This window comes from Hylobates moloch, unplaced genomic scaffold, assembly GCF_009828535.3.
Source record: "Hylobates moloch isolate HMO894 unplaced genomic scaffold, HMol_V3 SCAFFOLD_23, whole genome shotgun sequence".
Taxonomy (NCBI): Eukaryota; Metazoa; Chordata; class Mammalia; order Primates; family Hylobatidae; genus Hylobates; species Hylobates moloch.
This window is the reverse complement of record NW_026652298.1, coordinates 19,453,617-19,474,814: the sequence shown is the minus strand read 5'-3', so window position 1 is coordinate 19,474,814 and position 21,198 is coordinate 19,453,617. Positions and strand designations below refer to the sequence as shown.

The window sequence follows — 21,198 nt, the reverse complement described above, 5'->3', positions numbered from 1 at the left end:
GATTTCCATCTAATAAATTAAAAATCTTGGTTGATATATCTTTTGGCTCTGTCCAAACTGAGAACAGTTTAAACTAAATTATTTCAATGAGTTCAATGAGTACTGTTGTCTCTTTGTGCTCTATTTGTCATCTAACTGTGAATACCATCCCAAGCAGCAACTCCTTTGCAAAAGACGCATGTATAAAGTAATCAGTGATCAATGAGCTCAGTTAACCAATGACATACATGATGGTAAAGGTAGTATTCACTAGAGCAACTATTCCATGAATACAAATGATTCTTAATAAACCAAGTGCATGATCTTGAATTAGCTGTCACTACACCTAAACGGTAGTAAAATAGTGGATGGATCAATACATACATACCACATTTTATGGAAGAACAACAAATGGAGACAACTTCAAATGTAAAAGGGTTATTACTCAAATGTGGGTATAATTTCTTAAGTTAGGTTTTAAAAGTTTCTATTTTTGATAGTGCTTAGCTTTCATTCTTACCATCACCCTGTTCACTACTGATCTCTGACTGCAATACTAGATCTCCCATTGTAAGTAAAGTTATTGCAGCTTCGGCGCTTCCATCATTGGTACCTTGTGAGGAAATATATCAACATTAAAACAAAAGAATGAATCTGGAAATCTGTTCACTTAAAAAAGATTTTTAATTAAAGTGTTTATCTCCTAGTAGCAGATTCCAGTATCCTCTGAACCATTAATCCCTTACTAGGGTAGTCTTTTGTTCAGGTTATATGCTACAAATAAATAAATCATCACTGTTGGTTTTTGACTCACTGACCAGGCCTCCCTCCGATTAAATAATATCTTCAAGGAAAATGCTCTCCCATTTGTGAAGATCCAGAAGAAATACTCAAATACTTCTTAAACATTTTTTAAATTCACCTTCTAAAATAACATTCCAAGAATCCACATTTCTCACAGAGATAACATTCAGTAGCTGAATCTTTTTGTTAAACTCTCCAGCAAACTGATTCATTTATTATCTCCACTATTAAATCACTGTACTAGTGTTAATCAAGGTAGTCTTAGCAGTTTCCTTGATAACAGTTACCTGGTTCATCTTGGATATGTTCACTTGTGGTCATTTCCTAAAAAGGAAAAAAATAAGTAACAGCTTAAATATTTCCCCAAACATGTTCTGTTTCTCAACATGCACTACATTTTCAGAGGTCTTTCCATACTTTTAGCTACAATAGTGTAAACTGGTTTGTCTTAATTTATAATTATTCACAAAATTTCACCAGCAAGAACAGAAATAATTTAAAGGCAAAATACTTGTGTCTCTTGCTCCTGATTTTATCTTTTTCTTGTATTATGTGCAAATTTTAACTCATCATTTCGTTATGTATGTCTACCATTCTTACTTTACTTCTTCATTTTCATAATCCTTCAACTCTAGTCATATCTGCTGCCAATTTTTACCCAATGGAAACCAAGGCCTGAAGGGTATTGCAAAATTTTTACACTACTATGTAGCTTAAAACTTAAATGCATTTTAATAAATTAAGAAGTTACAGAAACAATGTCCAGAGTGACAGCTTGAGAAGCTTCACTGACCCACTCCTCAGTGAAACTGATTTTAAAAACAAAACATTTAAAAGCCTCTGAAAATGATCCTAACGACAAAAAGCAAATGAAGAAATATCTGTTCAAGAAAATCTGAAAATTTGCTAACAAAGGTGAGAGTCTACGTGAACCAAAACTGCTCTCTCTCTCCTTCCTCCCAGCTCAGCATGGCAGAGACTCCACCTCAAACTGCTGCACCCAAAAATACAAGTCCCCCAGTCCCCAAGGTCCCACCTGGAGAGCATTTTTCCCTAGGGGAGTAGGACTTCAGCTCCTGACATCACAAGAAAAGTACAGACCAATATCTATTATGAATATGGACATAAAAATCACCAATAAAACACTGGCAAGCCGAATCCAACAATGTATAAAAATTAGACATTATGACCCTAGAATTTATCCTGGGGAAGCAAGGTTGGTTTAACATCCAAAAATCAATACAATAAAAAACAAAATTCACATGATCATCTCCATAAATGCAGAAAAAGCATATGACAAATTCCAACACCCTTTAATGAGAGAAACATTCAACAAACTAGGAATAGAAAGTAACTTCTTTAGCCTGGTAAAGGACATTTATGAAAAACTCATGGTAACATCATACTTAATGATAAGACAGGATGGGAGGACTGGTAGCAGCCAGGCAGCCCAGCTTTGAGAAGGCTCTCAGCATGGTGCGGCTCACAGGCACCCAGCATGCACACTCCCGGCCACAAGATGCCCAAGAGGAAGATCAGCTCAGCAGAAGGGCGGTGAAGGAAAGAGCCCAAGATGAGATTAGTATGACTGTCAGCTAAACCTGCTCCTGCAAAAATGAAAACAAAGCCAAAAAAGGCAGCAGGAAAGGATAAATCTCCAGACAAAAAAAGTGCAAACAAGAGAAAAAAGGGGAACAAAGGGAAAACAAACCAAAGTGGCTAACCAAGAAATAAGATTTACCTACAGAAAACAGAGAAACAAAAACCAAGGAAAGTCTAGCCTCTGATGAAGCCGGAGACAAAAAAAAGCCAAGTCTGATTAATATCATATACCATGTCTTACCAATAGTCCCTGTCTCCCTTCTTGTACATTCCAGAGGAATATTTTTATCAACTATTTCACAAATGCAAGTTTTTTAGTAACTCTAGGAACATTTTTAAGAAGGAAATCCCACCTCATCCCATTTTTTAAGTGTAAATGCTTTTAAGGGTAAAAATCATTTTCCAGTTGTTTATTTTTTGGTACAACCAGAAAACAGTGTGGGATATTGAATTATGGGAGGCTTTGACTATCTTGGGTATCAGCTTAACATTCCACCATATTAACTGGCAATATGGAATCACAGTCCTGCATCTGATGTCTTGAAATTTTTAAGTTACTTTTATATTCCCATGGTTTGGTTCTGGTTCTTTTTTTTTTTTTTTTTTTTTTTGGTTTTTTGGTTTTGAGACAGAGTCTTGCTCTGTCGCCTAGGCTAGAATGCAATGGTGCAATCTCCACTCACTGCAGTCTTCGCCTCCTGGGTTCAAGCAATTCTCTTGCCTTAGCCTCCCAAGTAGCTGGGATTACAGGCATGTGCCACCATGCCCAGCTGATTTTCTGTATTTTTAGTAGAGACGGGGGTTTCACCATATTGGCCAGGCTGGTCTCGAACTCCTGACCTCGTGATCTGCCCGCCTCGGCCTCCCAAAGTGCTGGGCTTATAGGCGTGAGCCAACGCGCTCGACCTGGTTCAGTTTTGTTTGAGACAGAGTCTTGCTCTGATGCCCAGACTGGGGTGCAGTGGTGGCAATGACAGCTCACTGCAACCTCAACCTCCTGGGCCCAGGTGATCCTCCTGCCTCAGCCTCCAGAGTAGCTGAGACCACAGGCACATGCCACCATGACTGGGCAACTTTTAAAAAACATATCTGTAGAGACAGAGTCTCCCTCTGTTGCCCAGACTGGCCTGGAACTACCATGCGATCCTCCCACCTCCCAAATTACTGAGATTACAGGCATGAGCCACCACGCCTGGGCCCATGTTGTTTTTTGGTAGAATTGCTTCCTAAAGAAAACCACTCCTTGATCATGGCTCTCCCTGTCAGAATTGTGTGCACTCTATAAATCTTCGGTTGTCGTAGTCCTGTTTTCCTAATAATTTTGTTAATGTGCTGTGAAAGACTGAAAATTTGAGTATGTAGTATATATGCTATTTAATTGCAAATTGTGGAAGTATGTAACAGTTTATCAACATGTAAGGATACTGGTACTTGATAGCCTTTTAATGAAAACTTGCTTCCAAATTTTAAGCTGGAAAGTCACTGGAGTAACTTTTAAAAATAATTACAATACATGGCTTTTTAGATTTTCGGTATAGATGTGAAAAATTGTGTACTGATCCTCAACACAACCAATAAAATCTCAATTACGAAAAAAATAAATGATGAAAGACTGCATACTTTCCCCCTAAGATCAGGAATAAGACCAAAATGCCCACTCTCGCTTCTATTAAACTTTGAACTATAGGTTCTAGCCAGGGCAATTAGGCAAGAAAAAGAAATAAAAGACATTCAGGTCAGAAAGTATCAAAGGTTGAATTGTGTCCCCTAGAAAGATATGTCAAAGTCTTAATCCCAAATAATGTGAACATGACATTATTTGAAAATACGGTATTTGTAGATATAATCAAATTTAGATGAGGTCATATTGGATTAGAGTTGGTCCTAATCCAATATGACTGGTGTCCTTTCCTTACAAGATGAGAGGTTACACACACACAAGAGGAAAATGCCATGTGGTAATGGAGACAGAGGGTGGAAGTATGCTGCTGCATGCTGAGCAATGATAAGGACTGCCGGCTACCACCAGAAGGCAGGAGAAAGGCATGGGATGGTTCTTCCTCAGAGCCTCCAGAAAGAACCAACATTGGTGACACCTTGATTTTCGACTTCTAGACTCTAAAGCTGTGAGAGAATAAATTTGTTTTGTTTTGTTTTTCTCATCTCCGTAAGTGCCTGGAGAATTTTCTGTGGTTATAAGCTATCGAGTTTCTGGTACAAAGAGTACCCAACTTAAAATTTTTTTATTTTAGGCCGGGCATGGTGGCTCATACCTGTAATCCCAGCATTTTGGGAGGCCAAGGTGGGCAGATCACCTGAGGTCAGAAGTTCGAGACCAGCCTGACCAACATGGTGAAACCCCATCTCTACTAAAAATACAAAAATTAGCTGGGTGTGGTGGTGGGCGCTTGTAATCCCAGCTACTCTGGAGGCTGAGGCAGGAGAATCACTTGAAACTGGGAGGCAGAGGGTGCAGTGAGCCTCCAAGATTGCACCATTGCACTCCAGCCTGGGCAACAGAGTGAGACTCTGTCTTTAAAAAAAAAAAAAAAAAAAATGTTATTTTATGATGGGTTTATCAGGATGTAATCTCCTCATAAGTTGAGGAGCATCTGTACTTTGTTACAGTGATCCTAGGAAACTAATACAGAAAGAAGTAAAACTATCTTTATTTGCAGATGACATGATTTGACAAATAGAAAATCCTAAGGAATCCACCAAAGAAGTTGCAGGATATAAAGCTAATATACAAAAACCATTTTTATTTCTACACACTTGCAACGAACAATCCAAAAATGAAATTAAGAAAACAATCCCAGGCCGGGCACGGTGGCTCACGCCTGTAATCCCAGCACTGTGGGAGGCAGAGACGGGTGGATCACCTGAGATCAGGAGTTCGAGACCAGCCTGACCAACATGGAGAAACCCTGTGTCTACTAAAAATACAAAATTAGCAGGGCGTGGTGGCATATGCCTGTAATCCCAGCTACTTGGGAGGCTGAGACAGAAGAATTGCTTGAACCAGGGAGACAGAGGTTGTGGTGAGCCAAGATTGCACCACTGCACTCCAGCCTGGGCAACAAGAGTGAAACTCAGTCTCAAAAAAAAAAAAAAAAAAAGAAAAGAAAAAGAAAAAAAAAGAAAACAATCCCATTCACAATAGTGACAAAAACAATATACTTGGAAATAAATTTAACAAAGAAGTGCAAACTTTATATGCTAAAAACTACAAAACACTGTTGAAAGTAAAAGATCTAAATCAGCCAGGTGTGGTGGCTTACGCATGTAATCCCAGTACTTTGGGAGGCCAAAGCGGGCAAATCACTTGAGGCCAGGGGTTTGAAACCAGCCTGGCTAATATAGTGAAACCCCATTTCTAATAAAAATACAAAAAAATAGCTGAGTGTGGTGGCACATGCCTGTAATCTCAGCTATTCAGGAGGCTGAGGAACAAGAATTGCTTGAACCCGGCAGGTGGTTACAGTGAGCCGAGACCGCACCACTGCATTCCAGCCTGGGTGACACAGCAAGACCCTGTCTTAAAAATAAAAAATAAATAAACATAAATAAAGCAAAGAAGATCTAAATAAATGGGAAAAGATCTCGTATTCCTGGATCAAGAATCTCAACACTGTTAAGGTTGCATTACCATCTAAACTGATCTCCAGATGCAATGCAATCCCACTAAGATTCCCAGCTGACTGCTTTGCAGAAACTGACAAGCTGATTTTAAAATTCATATGGGACCAGGGATGGTGGCTCATGTCTGTAATTTCAGCACTTAGGGAAGCTGAGATGGGAGAATCACTTGAGGCCAGGAGTTTGAAACCAGCCTGGGCAATACTGGGAGGCCCCATCTGTACCAAAAAAAAAGTAATATAATAAAAATAAAATTCATATGGAATTGAAAGGGACCCACAATAGCCAAAACCATTCTGAAAAATAATAAAGTAAAACTCTCACTTCCCAATTCAAAAACTTACTACAAAGCGGCCAGGCACGGTGGCTCACGCCTGTAATCCCAACACTTTGGGAGGCCGAGGTGGGCGGATCATGAGGTCAAGAGATCAAGACCATACTGGCTAACACGGTGAAACCCCGTCTCTACTAAAAATACAAAAAAATTAGCCAGGTGTGGTGGTGGGCGCCTGTAGTCCCAGCTACTTGGGAGGCTGAGGCAGGAGAATGGCGTGGAGGCAGGAGAATGGTGTGAATCCAGGAGGCGGAGCTTGCAGTGAGCTGAGATCACGCCACTGCACTCCATCCTGGGCGACAGACGAGACTCCATCTCAACAACAACAACAACAACAAAAAACAAAAAAACTTACTACAAAGTAACAGTAATCAATATGGCATCACCAGCATAAAGAATAGACATATAGATCTATGCAACAGAATTGAGAATTCAGAAATAAACCCATACATCTATGGTCAGCTGATTTTTGATAAGGGTGCCAAGACTATTCAATGGGGAAAGAATAGTCTTTTCGAATAAATGGTGACAGGACAAATGGATAGCCATATGCAAAAGAAATAAGTTGGATAATGAGGTTATCCATATATAAAAATAAACTCGAAATGGATCAAAGACTTAAATGTAAAAGCAAAAATCATCTTTTAGAAGAAAACTGGGTAAATCTTCATGACCTTGGGTTTCACAAAGGACTCAGATCTGACAACAGAAGCATGAGCAACAAATGAAAAAATAGATTAACTGAACTTCATCAAAATTTAAAACTTTTTGCTTTAAAGGCAATCAAGAAAGTGAAAAGACAACCCCACAGAAAGGGAGGAAATATTTGCAAATCATATACCTGATAAGGGACTTTTATCTAGATTATATAAAGACTCCTTACAACTCAATAATAAAAAGACAAATAGCACAATAAAAGAAAAACTGACAAAACATGTGAACAGACATTTCTCAAAGATGATATACAAATGGCCAATAGGAACATAAAATGTGCCTGACATCATTAGTCACCAAGGAAATACAAATCAAAACCACAATGGGACACCACTTCACACTCACTAGGATAGCTAGATCCAAAAAGTCAAGCCAGGCACAGTGTCTCATGCCTGTAATCCCAACACTTTGGAAGGCTGAGGGAAAAGTATCACTTGAGGACAGGAGTACGAGACCAGCCTGAACAACACAGCAAGACCCCACCTCTACCAAAAAAAAAAAGAAAAAAATTAGCTGGGCATGGTGACACACACCTGTAGTCCCAGCTACTTGGGACGCTGAGTGGAGAGGATCATTTACACTCAGGAAGTCAAAGCTGTAGTGTCAAAGCTACAATTATGTTACTGCACTCTAGTTTGGGTGACAATGCAAGGCCGTCTCAAAAAAAAAAAAAAAAAAAAAAAAAATTGAACCGAACAAAAAAACAAAGTGAAATAGTAAGTGCCAGCAAGGACATGAAAGAACAGGAACCCTCATAAACCGCTGGTGGGAATGTAAAAGGTATAGCTACTTTGGAAAACAGTTTGGCAGTTCCTCAAATGATGAAACATAGAGTTACCATATGACTCAGCAATTACATTTCTAGAAATGTACCCAAGAGAAGTAAAAACATATCCACACAAACACTTCTACATAAATGTTTACAGCAGCATTATGTTTAACAGACAAAAAACGAAAATAATCCAAATGTTCATGAATGGATGAATGGATATACAAAATGTACCATATCCATATGGAATATTATTAGGCTACAAAAAGTAAGGGAGTACCACTACATGCTGCAACATAGATGAACAGTAAAAAATGTTACATTAAGTGAAAGAAGCCAGACACAAATGATCAGATTTTATAATTTTATGTCCAGGAAACGTCTAGAACAAGCAAATCTATAAAGACAAAAGGCAAATTATTGGTTCCCTAGGCCAGGGAGGGTTGGGAGAAAATGAGTAGTGACTGCTAATAAGGTTTCTTTTTGAGGTGATGAAAATGTCCTAAAATTGACCGTGATAATGTTTGCACAATACTAGAAGTCACTTAATTGCGCACTTTAAATAATGAGTAAATCATATGGTGTGTGAATTATATGTCAATAAAGCTGTTTTTAAAAAGTTACAATTTCAAGCCTCCGCTTGCAAAGGCAAATAAATACCAATAATGGAAGAGTGCAAACAAAACGCAACAAAATATATTTTAACTTGTTTATACTTAGTATAAATTTAATGCAATTGAATTTTAATGTAAAAGTCTATGAGGATATTAAGAGCTCTGCCCACAAACAAAATCAATGCTTTCACTAGTTTTTACTACTCAGACTAACAGCTCCTTACAAAGAGAAATTAGCTAAGTAAAGTGTTTGTAAACCTAAAGCTATCAAAATGAACCTCCAGTCTTTTCAAAGTAAACAAAGAATAAAAGGCCAAAACATATTAAAATGGATGCTTACAAACGGTGCACTCAAATTTTCTTCTTGTTTCATTTCTTCAATAGTCACATCTGTGTTTGGTAGCTCATGTGCAACAACAGCTATGCATCCTACATCTGGGACATTCACAGTTATTTCAAGCTGTCAAAATAAAGTTTTATCATTTCATTTTGGCATATTACAAACAGCAAAACAAAGCCTCATCTTCAACATGAATAAGTAAGATGAAACGCTAAAATGAAGAAATAATCCACATTCATACATAACTTAAAAAAATGAAATGGAGTAATTCTTTTACTGACTGACAGCAACTTGGCAAAAGTAAAACATTTAAAATTTTTGAGGGGGCTGTGACTATTAGAACCAGTAAGCAAATTTTCTAAGACTCGTCTTCTTAGTGCCTGGCATTTCATTTTCCATTTTCTTCACTTTGTCCTTACTTTCCTCTAATTTCTCTGTTCAGTCTGTTAACATTTATAGTGTTCAGTCTGTTAACATTTATAGATGGCTAGGTATACAGGGATATAAAGTCGAGTAAGACAAGTTTAGTCCCTATTCTCAATGAAATCACAATCTAACAGAAAAGCACACATGTAATCAACTAATTATACATGGTCATAAATGCTATCTATAACGAGTTGAAAGCCCTTAAAAATATTTATCGGGCCAGGCGCAGCGGCTCACGCCTGTAATCCCAGCACTTTGGGGGGCCGAGGCGGGTGGATCACCTAAGGTCAGGAGTTCAAGACCAGCCTGGCCAAGACAGCGAAGCCCCATCTCTATTAAAAATACAAAAATTAGCTGGGCATGGTGGTGCCTGCCTGTAGTCCCAGCTACTGGGGAGGCTGAGGCAGGAGAATCACTTGAACCCGGGAGGTGGAGATTGTACTTAGCCGAGACTGTGCCACTGCACTCCAGCTTGGGCAACAGAGTGACACTTCGTTCTCAAAAATAAATAAATAAATAAAATATTTATCATACCACTGCCCCCACACCAACTCCCTTCTCCCAAAACCCCAAAGCCTGCATGATTCTTGATACCCACGGCAACAGCCACGTAAAATAAGAAGTTCACTCACATTTACTCTTCATTTGTGAGTCCTATTATTTAAAGAGCCGTGTAATCTGAGCACTAAAAAGGTATTTACCTACTAGAATACATACAATATAGTCTGGTTATTATCATCTTATTTTTTTTGTTTTTCTTTTGTTATTCTGAGGCAGGGTCTCACTCATGTTACCCCAGTTGCAGTGGTGCAATGATGGCCACGACGCCTGGGCCTATTCTCTTATTAACGAAAAGAGTATAAAATGTTGTATGGCTGAGTAGAAACTGTGAGTAAAGAGTCAAGTCTGAGAATCTGCCTTCAAGACATATGTTATTTTTTTTTTTGAGACAAGGTCTCACTCTATCACCCAAGCTGGGGTACAGTGGCAATATCAGGGTTCACTACAGCCTCAACCTCTCAGGCTAAAGCAATCCTCCCACCTCAGCCCCCCAAGTAGCTGGGACTACAGGCATGTGCCACCACGCCTAATTTTTGTATTTTTTGTAAAGATGAGGTTTCGCCACGTTGCCTAGGCTGGTCTCGAACTCCTGCACTCAAGCGATCTGCCCACCTTGGCTTCCCAAAGTGCTGGGACTATGGGCATGAGCCCCTGTGCCCAGCCAACATATTTGTTATAATTACATTTGTATGTACCACATCTGTTTCCTCAGATACAAAATTTAGAGAAAAATCTTTGATAATATCTGACAGGACTGGGATGAACCAAAAAATTCAAGTGAGCACAGGGGCACATGCCTGTAGTTCTAGCTACTCAGAGGCTGAGGTGTGAGGGTCGCTTGAGCCCAGGAGTTTGAGGCCAGCCTGGACAACACAGCAAGATCCTGTCTCCAAAAAAAATGAATTTTAAAACAATAGGCCAGGCACGGTAGCTCACGCCTGTAATCCCAGCACTTTGGGAGGCTGAGGCTGGCAGATTGTGTGAGCTCAGGAGTTTGAGACCAGCCTGGACAACATAGTAAAACCCCATCTCTACTGAAAATTAAAAAAAAAAAAAAAAAAAATTGGCCAGGTGTGGTGGTGTGCACCTGTAGTCCCAGCTACTCAGGAGGCTGAGGTGGGAGGATTGCTTGAGCCTGGGAGGCAGAGGTTGCAGCAAGCTGAAATCACGCCACTGCACTCCAGCCTGGGCAATGGAGTAAGACCCTATCTCAAAAAAATAAAAATAAAGAAAAGAAAAATAAATAAATATAACAAAAAAATTTTTAAAGTTCAGTTGATTTGAGAAGAAAAAACACTTCTTGAAGAGTTGGGACTGGATAGGAAAAGGGAATATTCTATAAAGTAAAAGTTGGTTTTTTAAGCATCATACAGTTTATTTTTAAAAAGACTTGTAATTCACATAACACAGAATTCACCCACTTAAGGTGTATAATTCAATGTATTTTGGGATATTCACAGATATGTGCAATCATCACCACATTCAAATGTGGAACATTTTTGTCACTTCAAAAATAAACCTTACACCCATTAGCTATCTCTCCCTTAACCCCTCTCTTCCCCATCTGCCAATCCCTAAGCAACCATTAATCTACCTTCTGTCTCTGTGGACTTCCTTATTTTGGACATTTCATATGAATGGAATCACATAGTATGTGATACTTTGTAACTAGCTTCTTTCACTTGGCATAAGGTTTCCAAAATTCATCCATGTTGTGACACATATGAACACTTTATATCCCTTTAGGGCTGAAAAACATTCCACTGTGCTTCAATGCTTTTGTCACCTCCTGTTGTCCAGGCTACAATGCAGTGGCATGATTGTAGCTCACTGTAACTGCAAACTCCTAGGTTCAAGCAACCCTCCCCACTCAGCCTTCTGAGTAGCTGGGATTATACATACGTACCAACAAACCTCACTAATTTATTGACTGAATGTAGAGACAGGGTCTTGCTATGTTGTATAGGCTGGTCTTGAACTCCTGCCCTCAACTGATCCTCCCGCCTCAGCCTCCCAAAGCACTGGGATTAGAGACGTGAGCCACCACGCCTGGCCTTTCAATGCTTTTGTTTTTTGAGACAGAGTTTCGCTCTTTCGCCCAGGCTGGAGTGCAGTGGTGTGATCTTGGCTCACCACAACCATTGCCTTCTGGTTTCAAGCAATTCTCCTGCCTCAGCCTCCCAAGTAGCTGGGATTACAGGCACCCACCACCATGCCCGGCTAATTTTTGTATTTTTAGTAGAGATGGGGTTTCACCATGTTGGCCGGGCTGGTTTCGAACTCCTGACCTCGTGATTTGCCTGCCTCAACCTCCCAAAGTGCTAGGATTACAGGTGTGAGCCAACGTGCCCGGCCTCAATGCTTTTTGAAGAACATTTTTTCTAACACATACGTGAATTTCCCTGTTTAGTACGCTGGCTATAAGGAGTAGAATTTAAGGAAAGCCTTGTCAATTATTATGATTAATGCTATTAAAAAAGATAGCCTGTATTAATTCAGGGATATAGTCTGGAATGTAATTTTCAGAAATTAATTACTGATAATAGTTTCACTAGCAATTTGCCTTCACTTAAAGAAAGAAAAATACACAATATATAGCTAAATGAACTCTAATGCAGCATTAACCAGATGTCTTTCCACAAAATTACACCCTTCCTTCTGCATTTTCTTGGTTTCACATAATGCTTATATTTACTATCTTTACTTTGAATTGTAAGAAACAACCTCATTTTGCATCATTTAAATTAGCTTCAACCATTTTATTAGTTCATTTACTCTAAAACATTTAACAGGTTATTATTAACACCGAATAAAAGTAGATTTTGACTTCCCTTCATAAATGTGACTTTACAGATTCAGATAATCCATTAATTCTTAATGGAATTACATTAACATTAATTACATTAACATTAAAGTTCACCTTAATTATCTTAAACATTACTTGAACTGTTTAATGTTTCTTACTGCTTCTTTTATTGTTGCCACTATCTTAGTTAACTCTGATTCATTTTAAACGACTCAGAAACTATCATGAATGCTTACACAAAACTGACTCAGATATGCTCCTCAGTAAGCCAAAGAAGTGACTGAAAATTAAGGCAGAACAGAAAACTTTGAAGTTACAAAGTTGGAATGGCAGACTAAGAGGCAAAAGTGTAAGGAAGCTAAATATGTTCAACACATTTCTCTAGTTCACAACCCTTAGGATGATTACTATCAAAAGTTACAACATAAGGCCGGGCGCGGTGGCTCAAGCCTGTAATCCCAGCACTTTGGGAGGCCGAGGCGGGCGGATCACAAGGTCAGGAGATCGAGACCATCCTGGCTAACACGGTGAAACCCCGTCTCTACTAAAAATACAAAAAATTAGCCGGGCGTGGTGGCGGGTGCCTGTAGTCCCAGCTACTCGGGAGGCTGAGGCAGGAGAGTGGCATGAACCCGGGAGGCGGAGCTTGCAGTGAGCCGAGATTGCGCCACTGCACTCCAGCCTGGGAGACAGAGAAAGACTCCGTCTCAAAAAAAAAAAAAAAAAAAGTTACAACATAGCTACTACTGGTGAGGATGTAGCGAAACTGCAATGCTTGTACACTGTTGGTAGGGATGTAAAATGATACAGCCCTATGAAAAACAGTATAAAGGTTGCTTGAAAAGTTAAGTATAGAATTAACATAAGATCCAGGCCGGGTGCAGTGGCTCACACCTGTAATCCCAGCACTGTGGGAGGCCCAGGCAGATGGATCATTTGAGGTCAGGAGTTCGAGACCAGCCTGGCCAACATGGTGAAACCCCGCCTCTACTAAAAATACAAAAAAATTAGCTGGGTGTGGTGGCAGGTGCCTGTAATCCCAGCTTCTTGGGAGGCTGAGGCAGGAGAATTGCTTGAACCTGGGAGATGGAGGTTACAGTGAGCCAAGATCGCGCCACTGTACTCTACTCCAGCCTAGGCAACAGAGACTCCATCTCAAAAAAAAAGAAAAAAAAAAGAATTAACATACGATCCAGCAATTCCACTTCTAGGTATATCCCCCAAAAAGTAAAAGCAGAGATTCAAAGAGGTATTTATAAAACTATGTTCATACCAGCATTATTTCTAACAGCCAAAAGGTGGAAGCAATCCAAGTGTCCACTGATGACAAAGGAATAAACAAAACGTGATACCCGCACACAATGGAATATTATTCAACCTTGAAAATGAAGAACACTCTGACATAAGCTACAACATAGATGAACTGTGAAAACATCATGCTAAATGGAATAAAATGGTCACACACAAAAATACTGTATGATTCCACTTACATGAGGAGTCAAATTAAAGAGACAAGATGTAGAAAAGTGGTTGCCGAAAGGTTAGGGGGTGGAAGGAATGGAGAGTTATTGTTTAGTGGGTATAGAATTTCAGTTTTAACAAAATAAAAAGAGTTTGCCGGGGGTGCAAGGCAGACCTGGGAGTGACCAGGCCAGACAGCATAGAGATGGGGCTCGAGGGACAGGTTTTGGGTGTTTGTATCTTGTATCTTGTTTTTTTGCCAGGCTAGAGGACAACCACTCATTGCCGGATGTCTTAATCATCTTAAAAAAGAATGCAGTAGCTCATGCCTGTAATCTCTGCACTTTGGGAGGCCAAGGCATGAGCATCACTTGAGCTCAGGAGTTTGAGACTAGACTGGGCAACATAGCGAAACCCCATCTCTAAATTAATTAATTTTAAAAAAGAGTTCTGTGGATGGATGGTAGTGATGGTAGCATGACAACACGTACATGTGAATGTTCTTAATGCCGCTGAAGCGTACACTTAAAAATGAGTAAGATGGCTGGGCATGGTGGCTCATGCCTGTAATCCCAACACTTTGGGAGGCCAAGGCAGGTGGATTGCTTAAGGTCAAGAGTCCAAAACCACCCTGGCCAACATGGTAAAACCCTGTCTCTACCAAAAATACAAAAATTAGTCAGGCGTGGTGGTGCACACCTGTAGTCCCAGCTACAGGAGGCTGAGGCAGGATAATCACTTAAACCTGGGAGATGGAGGTTGCAATGAGCCGAGATCCCAGCACTGCACTCGAGACTGGGTGACAGAGTGAGAACTTGTCTTAAAAACAAACAAACAAACAAACAAAAAACAGAGAGAGAGATAGTAAATTTTATGTTATATGTATTTTACCACTTTTTTTTTTTTTTTTGAGATGGGGTCTCGCTCTGTCACCCAGGCTGGAGTGCAGTGGCACGATCTCGGCTCACTGCAACCTCTGCCTCCCGGGTTCAAGCAATTCTCCTGTCTCAGCTTCCCCAGTAGCTGGGACTACAGGCATCTGTCACCATGCCCAGCTAAGTTTTGTATTTTAGTAGAGACAGGGTTTCACCTTGTTGGTCAGGCTAGTCTCAAACTCCTGACCTCAGGTGATCCACCTACCTCGGCCTCCCAAAGTGCTGGGATTATAGGCGGGAGCCACCATGCCTGGCCCAATTTTTTTAAAAAAAGAAAAACAAGAATGTCCCTTCTAGCTTCTCTATCAACCAGAAAACACCTGCCAAAATGTTTGAAAGATTAATCAGAAAGTAGACTAAGCAGCTTCCAGGTACAAGTGTAAGCAGATTTCTCTCGTTGTTATACTGACTCCTTGCTGGGCCTGGGCCATAGGGACTGAGCAATCACAAAAGGTTATACAAGGCCCCAAATTATATTTGGTAGAGGTTATTTAGAGAATGAACTCTTCAAATCCTAATAATCACTAAGAGAAGAAATAATGATCCCCTAAAAGAAACAAGAGGTGAAAACCAAGTAAGATAAAGTACCAAGGATTTAAAAAAAAAACCGAACCTCTTCCATTGTTTCCTCAATCTGAGCAGAAACAGGTTCAGGAGATCTGAGACCAACAGGTACAAATACTGGAGCTTTGTTTACTTCTTCGGGAGCAAGATGATAGCTTTCTTCTTCGTAGTCAGACTCAAAATCGTCAGCATCATCTTCTTCTTCCTGGGAAGCCCGAAGAGTCACCAGCATGGCCTTCATGGCCTTGGAAGCTCTAGGTTCCTTCTTAGAGGTCTTACCCCGAACTCGTTTTGATCCACGACCTCTGGTGACATTTGGTTTGATCTTTCTATGACTTCTCCTTTCACCACGATTTCTCTCATACTCAGATGTAGAAGAGATAGTTGTTTTCCCATCCAGGGCAATTTTAGAGTAATTTGTTTCTTTTAACGGTTGTGGAAAGCTAGATATTTAATCAAAACAACAATACGGTCATATGCACGCAAGGATAATTTTAATGAAAACCAAACTTTTAGAGTGAAATTCCAGTTCCAGTCATTAAAATGAAAATTCCCACCACCCATTCTTTTAAAATCTTATGCTGTGAAAATAAAAAAGGAATTAACTACTAGTTTCTCATTCAGAGTTAATTCTTAGTTATCTACCTACAAATTTTTCACAGTAAGTTTTTAATTCTGGACCACTCTTTCCTGTAATATGAAAGTGAAGATAAAATAAACACAAAACTGAAAATTATTAGAAGAAAAAGGGATAAAAGACACAGAACCAGCTGGGCGCAATAGCTCACGCCTCTAATCCCAGCACTTCGGGAGGACGAGGCAGGCAGATCACTTGAGGTCAGGAGTTCAAGACCAGCCTGGCCAACATGGTGAAACCTGATCTCTACTAAAAATACAAAAATTAGCTGGGCGTGGTGGTGCACGCCTGTAATCCCAGCTACTAGGGAGGATGAGGCAGGAGAATCACTTGTACCTGGGAGGTGGAGGTTGCAGTGAGCTGAGTCACGCAATTGTACTCCAGCCTGTGCGAGAAGAGTGAAACTGTCTCTGTTTACCCAGTGGGATAAAGACACAGGACCAATAAACACAGAATATGAGATCAAATGTGGTATTAGTTTATCCCACTGGGTAAACAGATAAGTTAAAAGAAAAAGTAGGCCGCAGAAATCCACTAGAGCAGTGCTGGTTTCTAAAACTTAAGTTTCTTTCCGTTTTCTTTGAAAAGAAGTAGGGTATTCTTCATTTGTGTTTGTGACTCCATTTGAATGAGCACCTTGATTACTTAGCTAATACATACATACTACTCTTTGGTCAAGTTTCTACCCACGTCTAACAGACTAAACACCCAAAAATTTCGTTCTACCAGTAAGTTAAGGTAAAAGTTAAGTGATTTTTATTACTCATTGTGAAATATTTTGTTAAATAAAATGTTACCTTGTTAGTTTATTGAGATATTGTTCTTCAACAATTGAAGATAGTAAATTATCTCCTACAGTTTCCTCTCCAACCCTTCTTGATGGTCCACCTTCTTCTAATTCAGCATCTATTTTTGCCCAAGCAGACTCTTTGGAACCTACACAATCTTTTCTTGCTGAAACCTCCAGAGATGTCAGAAGCTCAGCTTTTTCCTTAAATTTAAGAAGAAATTAGCTAGTATTACTACAGAAACAATTTCTATGTTAATTTGGTTTGGTAGTTTGGCCTAAACCTCTAAGTTTACACATATCTACAAGCAATTGGTTGCTCAACTTTTACAACACTAGAAAGTCACTTTTCATGAAAATGGTTACAGTATGGAAGTCAAAACTATATTTTACTCATGCTCTTCATGATCTTGACAAAACAGACCTCGTTCAGGAAAAAAAAAAAATTTTTTTTTTTTTTTTTTTTTTTTTTTTGCCCAAACTTACTTTTAGAAGGAGCTGGGTGTTGGAAGCTCCTTTCTGCAGCAAATGATCTTGTGGCTTGCCTTCCTTGCTCTGATCTGTTGAGCCTTTTTCTAAAACTGGTTCCTCTTTCTTACTGTGTGCTCTTCCCAAATTTGGCTTAGCCTTTTGGAATTTCCTTCTTGTCATTTGTGCTGAACTAGGAACATACGGTTTATTTTCATGTCTAGAATGAAGTACGAATCATGTTGAAGAACAAAAATCAGAATTTCTTCTTGATATAACAGCTGTTACAACAAACAATTTTGGATACAAATCAATTCTATGTTCAAAGGACTATATATAAATTGGCAATAAAATCAAGCACGTAAAATGAAACCACACATTGCTGATATGAAAAGAACTTATAAAGCGTTTATAGCTTCCATTTTCTATATAGCCTGAAGAAGTTTTACAATATTAATCTTTTTAAACTTTCATTTATTTAATCTATTATATTTCACGCTACTTTAATTTTCAGAGAAACCACAAGATACCAAAAAAAAAAAAAAAATGCAAGTAGCTGAAGATGGATTTCATAATGGCACTTTAAACAGATGCCTTCAACTGGGCCCCCAAAGCATGAACAAATATATGACAGTTATAACCAACTCGATCCTTCTAGTTCTAAAGTAGGCTTGAAGGGTAGAGTTTATTCTCCTACCACATGCCTGAACTCTCACTAAAAAGAGTTTACTGACAACCAATGTCATAAGGTTCTCAATATAATCCATCTGTATCTGCCAAATAAGAAAAAGACAACATTTTAGCATTCAAGAGAGTAGCCACAGCTCCCAAGGTAACCTGAATAGCTAACTAATGGTTTCCTGGAAAATATTTTAGCAACTGGCAAGGATCTGAATTAGGAAGCTTAAAAACTAACAGAGACCAGGCACGGTGGCTCACGCCTGTAATCCTGGCACTTTGGGAGGCCGAGGTGGGCGGATCACCTGAGGTCGGGAGTTTGAGACCAGCCTGACCAACATGGAGAAACCCCATCTCTACCAAAAATAAAAAATTAGCTGGGCATGGTGGTGCATGCCTGAAGTCCCAGCTACTTGGGAGGCTGAGGCAAGAGAATCACTTGAACCTGGGAGGCGGAGGTTGCAGTGAGGTGAAGTTGCACCATTGCACTCCAGCTTGGGCAACAAGAGCAAAACTCTGTCTCAAAAAAAAAAAAACAAAAAAAAACTAATATAAACCTGAATATTTATAAAGAATAACTGGATATCATGAGTTCTCTGAAAGACCTGCGTTAAAAACTAATCTTTTTTTTTTTTTGAGACGGAGTTTCACTCTTGTCACCCAGGCTGGAGTGCAATGGTGCGATCTCGGCTCACTGTAACCTCCGCCTCCAGGTTCAAGTGATTCTCCTGCCTCAGCCTCCCAAGTAGCTGGGATTACAGGCATGCGCCACTATGACGGGCTAATTTTTCTATTTTTAGTAGAGATGGGGTTTCACCATGTTGGCCAGGCTGGTCTCAAACTCCCAACCTCAGTTGATTCACCTGCCTCAGCCTCCCAAAGTGCTGGGATTATAGGCGTGAGCCACCATGCCCGGCCTAAAAACTAATCTTAAGCAATATTTCTAAATAAAAATTACCTAGGGGTAGTTACTACATTTCCAAATGTACTAATCCTCCTACATTCTTCTGGCAGTAAACAACATGGAAGTTCACAGGAAGTTCTAACAAGGTTACAATGCTGGCTAATGTAGACTAATGTATATGGGAAAACAAATCATATTTAAGTATAAGCTATTTTCATATTTAAGTATAAGCTATTTACAATCAAATGGGATTCTGCAGAAGTATTTAAGAATAAAATATAAATAAGCCCAATGTGCTACTGAAGTCAAAAGGGACAACAAAATGCCGAACCTGGCCGGGTGTGGTGGCTCGAACTTGTTATCCCAGCACTTTGGGAGGCCAAGGCGGGTGGGTCACCTGAAGTCAGGAGTTCGAGACCAGCCTGGCCAACATGGTAAAACCCGATCTCTACTAAAAATACAAAAATTAGCTGGGTGTGGTGGCAGGCGCCTGTAATCCCAGCTACTCAGGAGGCTGAGGCATGAGCATTGCTTGAACCTGGGAGGTGGAGGTTGCAGTGAGCCGAGATCATGCCAGTGAACTCCAGCCTGGTGACAAGAGCATAACTCTGTCTCAAACAAAACAAAACAAAACAAAACAAAACAAAACAACCCACAAAATGCCAAACCTAAGAATAAGCTAACTTTAAAACTATACAGAGGCCAGGCGCATTGGCTCACGCCTATAATACCAGCCCTTTGGTAAACTGAGGCAGGTAGATTATTTGAGGTCAGGAGTTCAAGACCAGCCTGGCCACATGGTGAGACCCCTGTCTCTACTAAAAATACAAAAATTAGCCAGGCATGGTTGCAGGCACCTGCAATCCCAGCTACTCAAGAGGCTGAGGCAGGAGAATCGCTTGAACCCACAAGACGGAGGTTGCAGTGAGATGAGATCACGCACTGCACTCCAGCCTGGGCAACAGAGCGAGATTCCATCTCAAACAAACAAAAAAAAACTATACAGAGATAATTACTTTCAATTACTGTACAGCTAACAGCTGAAATATACTTCATGAACTAGAAAAGGTTAAAAAAAAAAGGGGGACAATGGGCATCACAGGTTTCCATATAGGAAGTTTTAAAGTCAGATCTCTCTCATCAAGAAATACAAAGGCTAAGCATAAAATAATCTGAAACACAAAAAGTTTGTTTCAAGAAACACTGCCTATGTAACTGTAGAATTTGCTAGTCTGAAAATTATAAATCCTGAAAACTAAACTGCTTGGCCAGGCACAGCAACTCATGCCTGTAATCCCAGCATTTTGGGAGGCCAAAGCAGGAAGATCACTTGAGCCCAGGAGTTCGAGACCAGCCTGGATGACATGGTGAAACCCTGTCTCCACAAAAAATAAAAAAATAGCCAGGTGTGGTGGTGCACACCTGCAGTCCCAGCTACTTGGGAGGCTGAGGCAGGAGAATCACTTGAGTCTGGGAGATTGAGCCTACAGTGAGCCATGACTGTGTCATTGCACCCCAGCCTGGGCAACAGAGCAAGACTCTGTCTCAAAAAAAAAAAAAAAGCTAAACTGCCAATATTACTTTAAGTCACTTAAGTGCTCTAGATCTATTTAGTCAATTATAAAAGAAGCATTAGGGAAGGCTGCCCTCAAGGTCACTAGTGTTTTAAAGGCTCACTTGGAGTAAAATTCAAAATCCTTGCAATGGCCCTATATAATCTATCCATTTCTATCCTCAGCCTTTACCTCTCATACATCTACTGTTCTTCCTCTTTTGCACTCTGTCCTACATTGGCCTCTTTGCTGTTCCCCAAGCATGCCAGCATACTCTCCTCTTGCCTTAGTGCTTTGAATTGTTCCCTCTTCCCCAGGACATCCCCTAGACTCAACACACTCCTTTACTTCTTTCTTTTGTTCTTAAAGGTGCACAGCACCCCACCTGGCTAATTTTTGTATTTTTTTTTTGTAGAGACAGGGTTTTGCCATGTTGGCCAGGCTGGTCTCGAACTCCTGGGCTCAAGTGATCTGCCCATCTCGGCCTCCCTAAATGCTGGAATTACAGGCATGAGCCACCATACCTGGCCCTTCACTTCTTTTCAATGCATCCTTTTTTTTTTTTTTTTTTTGAGACTGGGTTTGTTTTTTTTTGCCCGGGCTGGAGTACAATGCCACGATCT

General features: G+C 40.0%; 1 protein-coding gene across 1 annotated transcript in view; it reads right to left on the bottom strand.

The window, feature by feature from the left end:
* Window positions 1–21,198, bottom strand: part of BDP1 (B double prime 1, subunit of RNA polymerase III transcription initiation factor IIIB) — a 113,330-nt gene that overhangs the window by 25,079 nt on the left and 67,053 nt on the right. Inside the window, exons 22-28 of the mRNA XM_058434248.1 lie at window positions 18,138–18,213; window positions 17,459–17,673; window positions 16,983–17,176; window positions 15,598–15,991; window positions 8,796–8,915; window positions 1,071–1,107; window positions 500–592 (exon numbers count right to left, since the gene is read on the bottom strand). Of these exons, the coding sequence (XP_058290231.1) occupies window positions 500–592; window positions 1,071–1,107; window positions 8,796–8,915; window positions 15,598–15,991; window positions 16,983–17,176; window positions 17,459–17,673; window positions 18,138–18,213 (1,129 nt within the window). The remainder of the gene's footprint in view (window positions 1–499; window positions 593–1,070; window positions 1,108–8,795; window positions 8,916–15,597; window positions 15,992–16,982; window positions 17,177–17,458; window positions 17,674–18,137; window positions 18,214–21,198) is intronic.